At 35.0% G+C, this 12,561-nt stretch overlaps 1 protein-coding gene across 1 annotated transcript; it reads right to left on the bottom strand.

Moving 5' to 3' along the window:
- Positions 1-6,763: 6,763 nt before the first annotated feature.
- On the bottom strand, positions 6,764-11,788 carry LOC122910385 (olfactory receptor 5H2-like). The gene is made up of 2 exons (XM_044255015.1): positions 11,780-11,788; positions 6,764-7,693 (listed from the first exon to the last, which is right to left on the bottom strand). The coding sequence occupies exon 2, from the start codon at positions 7,691-7,693 to the stop codon at positions 6,764-6,766; it is 930 nt and encodes a 309-aa protein (XP_044110950.1). The 5' UTR covers positions 11,780-11,788.
- Between the last annotated feature and the right edge of the window lie 773 nt (positions 11,789-12,561).

Below are 12,561 nucleotides of genomic sequence, written 5' to 3'. Positions count from 1 at the left end.
GGTACTATGTATTTACCCCAAAGATACAAATGTGATCCAAAGGGGCACCTTCCTCCCAATGTTTATAGCAGCAATGTTCACAATAGCCAAATTATGCAAAGACCCCAGATGTCCATTGACAGATGAATGGATAAAGAAGATGTGATATATATGTGTGTATATGTATATATATATATATATATATATATATATATATACTACAAAGCCATCAAGAAAACTGAAATCTTGCCTTTTGCAATGACATGGGAGGAACTAGAAGATATTATGCTAAGCAAAATAAGTCCATCAGAGAAAGACAATTATCATATGTGCTCACTGATATGCAGAATTTAAAAAACAAAAAAGAAGATCATAGGGGAAGAGAGGAAAAAATAAAACAGGATGAAATCAGGGAAGACAATATATAAAAGACTCTTAATCATAGGAAACATAGGGTTGCTGGAGGGGAGAGGTTTTGGGAGATGGAGTAACTGGGTAAGGGACATTAAAGAGGGAAAAAAGAGTGAATTTTACTCTATGTAAATTATACTCTAATAAAGCAGACTTTTAAAAAATCAGATTTTTAAAAAGATTTATATTTATTTATTTGACAGAGAAAAGGACAGTGAGAGAGGGAACACAAGCAGGGGGAGTGAGAGGAGAGAAACAGGCTTCCAGCCAAGCAGGGAGCCCAATGAAGGGCTCAATTCCAGGACCCTAGGCTCATGACCTGAGCCAAATGCAGATGCTTAATGACTGAGCCACCTACGTGCTGCCCAAAAGTCAAATATTAAAGAAAAACAATCACTGGAAGGGCTAGAGGATCAAAAGCCAGGATTTGACCATTGGTCTTTATTTTCAAGGTCACAGCCCTATTGCTGCCTCTAGAGTTCAGGAAACTGCTACTACCACTACTAGCACTGTGACTACAACCCCACGTTCCCATTCCCAAAAAGTTGATTACTAGACAATGAAACATGGAAGATATCTTCTGTCCTGCTCATGTCATCCTGAGCCTGCTTACATGCACTGTGAATGAAAGCGGGCATCTGCCTTACTTTCCTTTCCAAATGTTACATGAATTTGTCAAATTGGAAGAATCTAATCCATTTAGAAAACACTAGTTATCAATGAGTCTACATAAAGTTGCTGAAAACTAATAGGACATTGTTAATTATGCCTCAATTAAAAAAAAAAAAAAGACTTGGCTGAGAATGATCTGGCTGTGACATCGGTCACCCCTTTGATTTTCAGGGTTGATTTAGCCGATCTGGCTGGTTATCTAGGTGTCCCCTTCCTCCCTCACTGCTTCATGAGCATTTCTCCTGAAGCTGCATGCTGGGTCAAAGAGGACGAACTTCCCAGCTAGAGGAGGATTGTTCAAGGGCATACAAATAGCAGTGCTTCTCTGTTAGAACCTTCAAAGAAGCTCCTAAGGTCCATTTGTAGGAGAATGTAGGGTAGTCAAGCTTCCAATGCTCCAGACACATGGGAATGAGGCACTGCTTGTTGGCCGTCTGCATTTCTTATGGGTGGGGTGGGGGTGGCGGGGAACTTCAATTTAAAAAACAATGTTAAGTTTTTTAATGACTCCCTATAGGGAAGTAAAAAGAGGAAAGAAAGGAAGGGGGGAAGGAAAAAAAAGAAAGAGAAGGAAAGAAAGGGGGAAAAAGGACAAGAAAAGAAAGAAACCAACAGTATAAAAACTTTGCTCCTTTGTTTTGGAGCATTGATCTCCTGTAAAAGGCAAATTCTTTTGGGAAGCATAAATTGTCTGGTTTTAATTTGTCAGTAACTTTTTCTTCAATGAAGATAATGAGTTTGAGATTCTATCTTGATAAAGAATTAGCATTAAAAATTAAAATGTCCTTCCATGGTTTAAAATCTCTCTCCAATTTAATTTATTTCAAAGGAGAGTGGAATGCAATGGAATATTTCAAACAAACAAAAAGCACATGTAAGTAACATATCCAACTCAATAATTGATTATATCTTGATAGATTTTAGTTGTGTGTGTCTTAAAATACTATGCATTCTGCTGCTGTTGGGAGAAGTGTTCAGTAACGTCAATAATATCAAATTGGTTGATACTGATATTCTTTCCTAATATTTGCATGACATGCTTATTTCCCATCCTTTTATACTTTCCTTGAGTGTGTATATTTCAATTAGTATTCCTGTTTACAGTGTATAGGTGGTTTTCGTTTTTGCTTGAATCTTATAACCTCAGACATTTTGAAATTTCTTTAACCCTGACTATACATTTAATGAATTTCTTGTCCTTGAAAAATACAGGATGTCATAAGGTTGCCAGTTATTGCTGTCAAATAAGAGGGTTATCTCCTCAAAAGAGATAAACTTCATATTATTGCAGCAGTGGAAAATCTTAAATATGAATTTTTGGGGGAGGGATGGCACAAATGTGGATCCAACCTTACAATTTCTTTTCTAATAAACAGATTTCCCTCCTATTATCCTTGTTGAAATGAAGCAATCGTGTTATGTTTGATACTATCACTGTGTATCATGCTTCCTAAGAAAAAGTTATAAAAAGATCCAAACATCTTCATCCTTTGTAATAGATGTCCTATTGAAATCTACATCTACCTACCCAAAACAGAAAGGAAAGTAGAAGACAGAGAGTGGAAACTTTTAGAATATTTGCATAGGGGTATTTAAATAAGAAATAGAAGGTGTATACATACTCCATTTTGACTGGTCCCTAAATATCTTATTATTAGAGTTTTGCTTCACTGATTATTTTAAAACAGTGGTTGTCTCAGCCTGGTTGTTTGCTATAAAAATACCACACACTGGCTAACTTAAACAACAGATATTTATTTCTTACAGTGCTGGAGGATGGGAAATTCAAGATTAAGGTGTCACATGGTGAGATCTTGGTTCTTGGCTTATAGACAGCTGCCTTCTCAGTGTGCTTACATGACTTTTCCTAGGTGAGTACTCAAGTAGAGGGAGAGGACTGTCCTCTCTCTTCCTCTTCTTAAGAGGACACTATTCACATTGTGAAGTTTCCATAAGGTTCCTTATGATGACATAACTTAATACCTCCCAAGGCCCCACTCCAAGTACCAGTACATTAGGGGTTAGGACTACAACATATGAATTTAGGGAATATTCAAGATTTAGTCCAAAGCAGGGATTCTATAAATATGGGCCTAAACCAATAAACAACATAAACATTGCTGAATCAAAAACTCTTGGTAGTGTCTGTCAATCTGTGTTTTAAAAAGCTTTCTATTCTAGTTGATTCTAAGCTGAAGTTTGAGAACTTTCTTTTTAAAAAAACTAAAAAGAAGCCTAGAACAGAGAGATTTTAACACGTACCTAAATGCACTCAGTGAGATTGTGCCATAGTCTGTCAACAAACCAAACTTCAGTAATACAGTTCCAGTTTTGATCGGTGCTTCTTTGTGTGAATCTAAATTTAAATTCTTTTGTTTTTTTTTTAATACAATTTTAGAGATTCTGTCAGAAATCTTCTGAAGGGTATAAAGTATTAGAAAATGATAAGAAAAAAAGATAAAAAAAATAGATAAGTACATTCATGTATGTAAAATGAGAGGGATTATGAGTTCTTTTAAATCCCCAGGTTAAGAAAATGAATACATCTGCATAATGAAGAGAATTTCATGTATATTGTTGGTAGTTTCATGAGATGGTTTAGTCAACATCATCAGTGTTCCAGACAACTGGGTAAACTTAGCAATGTGATATTATATTTTATACTTCAATAATCATTAAATAATACATATGTAATTTTATAGTTTCTTTTTAAAGGAATCAGCAGAATATCTTGTCCAAACTGTGTATTTTGCACAGATATATATTCTATCTTTTTCCCACATGTCACTGAAGCAATAAAAGTAAAGTACAATAGAAATATCTATAAGAGAGAATGGGAACACACCAGTGGACTAGGGACTTTGATGGATTCCTGAAAGACATAAAGTAGTTGGTATTGCACTGATGGTCAAATTAGAGCAGAGGAATCTATAGACCAGACATACACAAGAGGTTGCAGAGGAGGTATGAGCTTCTGAGAGGCCCCCAATTTTCTGACCTATACTCATAAAACCTAAAGTAAGACTTTTCAGGTAACATACCACACTCCTATACTCCGCTTGATGTGAACCTTCTCATTCAAGGAAAATACCACTTAGGGAACTGGACTGTTATGATGGCAGGAGATACTAATTGTTGCATTATCAATCCAGTCCTTGGGTTGTAATAATGAATGAATAAGTAAAAATCAAAACAATTAAAGGAAGCTGTCAGTACAGTGAGAATATTATACAGAAACAAAAATTTTAAAAACTATAGACATAACAACAATATGGATTTTTCTGGGAGAAAAGCATAAAAACAGCTTTGCTGTGATCCACTCCTCCCCTTCCTAGGGCTTGGTGATATTCCTCAGGAGCAGATGATCTGCTCTAATCTTGTGATGTGGACTTCCAGATTATAGAATAGTTACAATTTTTGAATGCTTATCTATTTTAAAACATCTTTTAAACAAATAGCTGTTTAAACCACACAGCTAATTGAAGCCCAGAAGCCAATCCTAGCAATAAGAACAGAAATAATTCACCTTAAGTGTATGACATATGTAACTGTCATTAAAGAAGCAAGAAGGTGAGCTAGGCTGCAGCAGCCATCCCAGGGCTGGTAATCTCCTGGGGCTCGTTGCCATATTGAAAATGAGTGATGTACTCTTACTGCATTCTGTTCATTTGGGCTCTCAGATTCAATTCACTTTTACAAATATTTTACAAATACTTATTTAGGACCTCATGTGTGTAAGCCATCATCCCAAACACTGGGAAAAATAGAGACTAGGACATTGAATTCATAATAATCATCTTGAAAAGCCTGTAGCCCAGAAATAAGTATTATACAAAGTCAAGTGTGACCTAACAAGAATAAGCTGCTAAATGTTTCAAACACAAAAACTAAGTGTTTCAAGTGAACATTACTATCCTCTTCAAGATAATCAGGAAAGCTGTAATATTAGAGATAGACCTTGAAGAAAGTTCCTTTCTCTGTGAAAGAGACCTGTATTAGCAAAAGCATGTATTGGAAAGAGTAGAAAGTATTCAGAAAGCTTTCTGCAACTCATTTTGGGTATAAAACAAGGAGAATTAGGAGAATTTTGGAAGAAGCAACTTCAGAGTTAACTAAGGTTTTATTTGAAAGGACCTCAAATAATACCAGGATGGCAAACCAGAGTGATGAAGATAAATATATAGAGAAGGAATGAATGGATAGATATATATGGAAAAATATACATGTAATATATATAAAATCTGCTTATCTAAATAAATATATAAAATGTATAATAAATATATAAATCTAGACATACACATGAACACAAACATACATGTGTATATATGGAGAGCTAGAAATACTGTACTTGCACATAATCTGGTAGCAATGATAACCCATTAAAAATTATTGAAAAGAGATATGATTTAGTCAGAGTTTTTTTTTAAGAATAACAATGTGACTATGTTATGGAAGGAATAGTATCAGGATGTAAAAGATAAGTAACTAAATTTTTATAAAACACGGAATCGGGGCCAAGGCTTCAGGAGTATCAATAGAAAAGTGTGTAGATTTTCCATGTTGAGAAAGGAAGGACAGGACTAGACTTGAAAATGGTTTATTCATTATACTTAGAGTATGGAGTAGAAGAAAGTTAATATTTAAAAATTCTTAGAACAAAAAAAAATTAAAATTAAAAATTCTTAGAACAGAAAACATCCAAAATTTTGCTCATTTTCATGTCTTTCCCAGACACCCACTAGGCACTCTGACATCATATTATCTTACCATTATTTGAATTTTGGAAACATGCTTTTGAAGCCCACACATCAACAACACATTAAAAAATTACATATTACTGATATATCTTACTAGCTTCATTCTTAAAAAAAAAAAAAAAGAAAAGAAAGAAAGATTGACCATTTTCTTTCTCTTCTGCTTCTTCTCTTTTTTTCTCCCTGACCATCCCACTTAAAATTCTGTAGTCTCCTTTCTTAGCTTTCTCAATTAGCGTACCTTTACAGATTACCCTACAACATCCAAACACAGCTAGAAAGGGCATGTAGAAGGCATCATAGACAATGAGAGGCAACATTCCTCTTCCCCCTGCCTGGCTCCATTTCATTTCTCATAGACACTGGGCTAAGACTCTCTTTCTTACAATTTGGCCGGACCCTCACTGTTTTAAGTCCCTTCTTATATTTTCCTCATGGCTCCCCCATTTCTTTTTACTTCCCTTAGTGCTTTGAGAATTATTGAATACCCAGATGAAGTAAAATTTACTATGCCCCAAATAAAGTGGAATGAGAGACCTTTAAATGGCTAGCAGAATTCTTGGGATTTGTTGTTGATTCAACCATAAACCTGCCTCCTCTGGTATGTATGGCCAATGTGTATGACCAAATGTGCATGGCCCTCCCTCCAGGCTATATGGCTATATAATTATCAAAGACATCATAATCAATTCCTGTTCAGAGGAAGTACACTCTATAGTACTGAATGATTTTATAAAACTACAAGGAAGAATATGTAAGCATATAAAATACTTTTATTTGTTTCATGCTTCAATGATTCTAGTATGATATGAACACATGTAATAAATCATTAAAACCTAGGGCAATTATAATTGGAAAGTCTTTGCACACTTACCAAACAGAACACATATAACCTGCATAATTTGTGATGCTTTAAATGAAAAAGAGAACAGATAATAGTGTAAGATCTAAACATTTCTCTTTAACATTTTTCTTAGTGAATCTATGACTTTTTTATTTCTCAGGCTATAGATCATTGGATTTAACAAAGGAATTATGACAGTATAAAATAGAGAGTCCATCATATCTTGATCATCTGATTGTGCAGATCCAGGACAAACATATCTGAAGAGAAGAGGGCCATAATATAAAGACACAGATAAAAGATGAGCTCCACAGGTGGAAAAGGCTTTTTTAATGCCTTTCAGAGACTTCTTTCTTAAGATTGTAAAGAGAATAAGTATATAAGAGACCAGAACAATCAGAATGGTAAATACCTGTATTGACCCAGAGAAAATAAAAACCATCAGAACATTAAGTGAAGGGTCAGTACAGGAAATCTTAAACAATGGCATGATGTCACAGTAAAAGTGATATATTATGTTAGAATTACAAAAGGTTAATCTGAATAAAAAACCTATATGAATCACAGAATGAACAAAGCCACCTACAAATGATGAGACTAACAGCAAGGTACAAAGTCTATAGGTCATAATCACTGGATAAAGTAACGGTTTGCATATGGCTACATAGCGATCATATGCCATTGTTGCCAAGAGAAAACATTCTGTTGTTCCACCGAATGCAAAGGAAAAAAACTGTATCATGCATTCAGAGAGAGAGATCATCTTACTCTTAGCTAGGAAGTTGACCAGCATCTTTGGGGTCACTGTGGATGATATCCAAGCATCTATAAAAGCTAAACTCCCAAGGAGTAAGTACATGGGGATGTGAAGGTGAGGGTCATTGAATATGAGAGCAGTTAGTCCAAGGTTTCCAACAATGGTGATGAGGTATATCACCAAGAACACCAGGAACAGGGGGATTTGCCACTGTCGTTGATATGTGAATCCTGTGAGAATAAACTTTGTCACCAATGTTCCATTTTCAGTATCCATCTTGTTACAGGATGACCCCTGAAATGAAATGCAGTAAGTATAAAAAGAGCATTCACTAGGATTATATAGAAAGAAAAGAGGAAGAAAGTAGTTGAAATAAAGCCATAGACTAATCAGAATGCTCTTACTTTTATTTACTGCTACTATAAAATATGAAAACTATTTGGGGAACTGAGGTAATAGAAAATGAAATTACTTCAGTTCAAAAAATGTACAGGAATTAACAGATTCAGAAGAAAGGAAAGACATTTCAAATATTTTTATTAAATTACTAAATTTATGGAGATACCTGAGTGTGTTAGAGAATTTATGGGGAAAACTGAGTGTCTTAGATAATTCTGACACATGGTTAAGGGGAAAAGAAGGGAAAAGAATTTTGAATTGTGACAAAATGAATTGAATGACATGTGAAGAACGTTGAAATTTATTCCTCAGGCAATAGGCATACACCCAAAACTTTTAAGACAATCAGTAGCACCATAGATAATTTTTTAAAAAACATTTTATTTATTTTAGAGAAAAAGAGAGAGAGAGAGCACGTGAGGAGGGGGAAAGAAAAAAGGAGAGGGAAAGAATCTCATGCAGACTCTGTGCTGAGCACACAGTTGGATGTGGGGTTTGATCTCTCAACTCTAATATCATGAATGGAGCAGAAACCAAGAGTCAGACACTGACTGAACCATTTAAGTGCCCCACAATAATTTTCAAATTAAATATCTTGTAGTGAAGAGAATATGCTGCAGGGAGGGGAAACTAGAGTCAGGAGTACTACTTAATGAGTTTTTAATATGGTTCAGTGATTCTCAAACCAGATTACACAACAGAATTTTGGGGGAACTTTTTGTACAAAATATAGATTGTGAGGTATTACTCTAGACATTGACTCAGTAGGTAAAGAATGATGTCTAATAATCTGCATTTTACAAATCCCTTCTAGTTGATTCAAGTGTATGTAAATTTCTTGGTTTATGTGTAATGTAATATTGGAAAGGATGAGGAGAACAAAGAGATAAAAATAAATCAGTAGGTAGTCATCATACTAGATGTGAAGGAGAGAAGAGACACATGGAGACTGGGTAGATGTTGAGACTGAGAAGTTGAGATTGAGAAGTCAAATGCCTTGTTTGTGGAGAAAGAACCCTCTGGACATTTAGGTGAGAGAGCTTAATAGTACAAGTCTACTGAAGCTTAGTAGAAACAATGACTTGGGAGTCATTTTGGTAGCTGAAGGCATACTTACAGATGACCTATCCACTGGAGAGTAGATAAGGTAAACAGAAGAAGGGCACAGAAAGAAACTTGAGAAAAGACATTAAAGAGGTTGTACAATAGATACATGTGTTTTTTGGATAGCTGGGAACTGATCCTCTTTGCCACACAAGTATGGGTTTAACCAAAGTCTACCACTCTAGAAGTCAAAAGAGCCAGAAACTTAGTTTCCCATCCCCATCATATCTAGTGTGACAGGACTTGATGTAGGTTTAAGCAGCCAGTCACCTGCTGCTTTCTCAAGAAATCCTGCTGGTTTCACTTGGAGTACTAGTTCTCCACCAGTTTTTTCAGCAGAATAAAATTGAGTTAAACTCTGGAACTTAGTACAGGTGACACAAATAACCACTAACAAAATTCCAGTGGTTAATTGTATTTTTGTTTAGAATGGATTCTCTTAAATGCAGTTCAAAATCCCAATTGAAAAATCTCAGATTTAATTTCTGTGATGTATGTATTAAGTCATATGGTGTAAAGAGTATTAGAGGCACATTTTTCTATAAATTTCTTACTAATATGTTTTTAAAATACTCAATGAAATTGTTGCTAGAAGTGGGAGAAAGCTAGAGGAGTTAATATGTATATGACTTACCTTAAAACTTATATCACAGAATGTGATTAATTAAAAAGGATAAATCATCTAGTCAGCATAGTCAGAAAGACTTGTTATGTAGGATACATGACCTGATATTAAAATTCAGCTTAAATAGTTTAGCATTCTAGTTCACTAAAATTTATAAAGTCATTATAGTTATCTTAGAAAGATAGTAAATTATGTTAAGGTGAAAATTTCAGTTTTACAGGTATTTTGCTTATCCAGATTTAGTCCTGAAAATAAGATAAACAGATAATTAAGAGTTTTACATTTTTCCATGCCATTTTTTGCATCTAGTAAGTTGATCTAAAGTTATTACAAATTATACAGTATTTTGAATTTTTATACAAAGAGTGAATGTTGTAGATACTATTTCTCTCTTACCCATATCTTATAACAAAATGTGGAGATCCTTTGGAGAGTTACACTTTCTAAAGTAGAAAAAATATAGTAACATTGGAATGACAAAACACAAGTAACAACAGTTATTCATTTTGGATGCTTCGTTTGCCAAGTTCAGGAAAATGTTGTTTATATCAGTTTTCTTCAAACACAAGAGTCAACCAATTGTACAACTGTGTGCTTTTGCCAGAAGAGGAAGGCATGAAGAGCTAAAAATCCCCTAATAGCTCCCACAGGTTCCCTTTAGGACAAAACTAAGCTGTTCCTCTGGGCGTTATAAATCTGAACACGTGTGAGAAGTCCAGGTGTCCCACTGGGCATTATGGATTCTGAAATCATTAACATCAAGTCACTCTATACAGTACTAATGCTAACAATTGAAACTACTTTATGCTATTTTCCAGCACAGATGACACTTCTGACAGGTTTGTGCAAACTTCTATTTATCTAAAAATTTTGATGTTCTTATTTCTTTGATTAGTATGATCTTCTGAGCTAATCAACCATATACCAATTTAATGAGACCAAAGTCCTTGATTGTCTTCATGATCTAAATTTAAATTCAGTTGTCAACCCTCATACAAACTGCAGACCACATTCCAGACCTACAATGAACTTCCCACTTTAATATGAAAACACACGGAAATCTTTGTTAGGCATAGGGCAGAGGAGAAGAAAAGGAAAACAAAACAAAGGACCACAGGGGAGGTGGCATATATCAGTGCTTCTCAAACTGTAATGTAGGTAAATACTCTGTTGTTGTTTTCTGAAAATGCAGATTCCACTTCAATAGGTCAAGAGTGAGGCTGAGAAATTTTGTGTCTAAAAAGGTGATGCTTATGAAAATTTGTCATCCCAGAGCCTTCCATCATTAGAGGGTCTAGATAATCTCAGAGACAGAAAACTGCAGAAACATCAGCAACAACAACAAAAACAGGTAAATGTAGCTGACATGAAAAAAGGAAGCAAGAGGAATTGGATGGGGCAAGAAAGACCAGCATAGATGGGATCACCTGGGGCACTTCGGTTCTTTACCCCAGTTTCTTTTTTTTTTTTTAATTTTATTTACTTTTTAAATTTCTTTTCAGTGTTCCAGAATTCATTGTTTATTTACCACACCCAATGCTCCATGCAATATGTGCCCTCCATAATGCTCACCACCAGGCTCACCCAGCCTTCCACTCCCCTCCCCTCCAAAATGTTCATTTTGTTTCTGAGAATCCACAGTCTCTCATGCTTTGTCTCCCCCTCCAATTTTCCCCAACTCCCTTCTCCTCTCCATCTCCCCATGCCCTGTGTTATTCCTTATGCTCCACAAATAAGTGAAACCATATGATAACTGACTCTCTCTTTTTGACTTATTTCACTCAGCATAATCTCTTCCAGTCCCGTCCATGCTGATACAGTGTTGGGTATTCATCTTTTCTGATGGAGGCATAATACTTCATAGTTTATATGGACCACATCTTCCTTATCCATTTGTCTGTTGAAGGGCATCATGGTTCTTTCCACAGTTTGGCAACTGTGACCATTGCTGCTATGAACATTGGGGTACAGATGGCCCTTCTTTTCACTACATCCATATATTTGGTATAAATACCCAGTAGTGCAATTGCAGGGTCATAAGGTAGCTCCCTTTTTAATTTCTTAAGGAATCTCTGCACTGTTTCCCAAATTTTAAGAATTACTGAGATATTTTGAACATAGTGGTAAGGTGTTCATCTTTGTCTTTCATCAATAAAAGAGAAGTGGCAATGAAAGTTCATTCAGGAAATAATGACATTATTAATGTCAAAGTATTAGTATGTAGAAATAGTAACATTTTCATTTGATATGTGAAGAGTAGGAAAATTGCTTAACCTCCAAATGTGACTTGATAAGAAGCTGGGGAAATCAAAGTGTCTATATTTTGGTACTCATTAATCATTTAGTTTGTGTCCTTATAATTTGTTCATGAAAACCAAAAAGAGAAGAAATAAAAAACACAGATAAAAGAAAAATCATTGTGAAAACTGAACAGAAGGGTAGATCTAATGCTGCTTCCAGTATGAGTAGTAGTCTCATTTTTTGGTCATTTTTATAGGTAGTTCATGATATTTCACTATGGTCTTCATTGCATATCCCCACTGATCAATTATATTGAAAATATTTTTGTGCCCTATTTGATGTCTATATGTATTGTTTCCCGAAGTACCTGTTCAAGTATTTCCCTTTTTAAAATTCAGTTATATACATATTATTCAGTTTTGAGAATTCTTCATATAGTCTGGGTACAAAGTTCTCATCAGGTATATGATTAGCAAATATTTTCTCAAGGATCTTGATCTTCTTTCATTCCCATAAGACACCAGTATCTTATGCTGATTGGACCTAATGAGTAAGAAGTAATAATTACTGTGGACTTTCTGGTAGACATTTTCATACTAGAGGTTCAGAAATAAATCCATCAAAATTCAGGGCCTATTTATCTCAGTGACATTTCTAGAGGTCCAGTGGATATGTCATGTGGAGATATATATTCTTTTTTTTTAAGATTCTATTTATTTATTTGACAGACAGAGATCACAAGTAGGCAGAGAGAGGCAGGCAGAGAGAAGGAGGA

This window comes from Neovison vison, chromosome 6, assembly GCF_020171115.1.
Source record: "Neovison vison isolate M4711 chromosome 6, ASM_NN_V1, whole genome shotgun sequence".
Taxonomy (NCBI): Eukaryota; Metazoa; Chordata; class Mammalia; order Carnivora; family Mustelidae; genus Neogale; species Neogale vison.
This window is presented reverse-complemented; position numbering and strand designations above follow the sequence as displayed.

Coding starts and splice junctions, on each gene's coding strand:
- LOC122910385 (XM_044255015.1), bottom strand. CDS start 7,693: ATGGATACTGAAAATGGAACATTGGTGACAAAGTTTATTCTCACAGGA.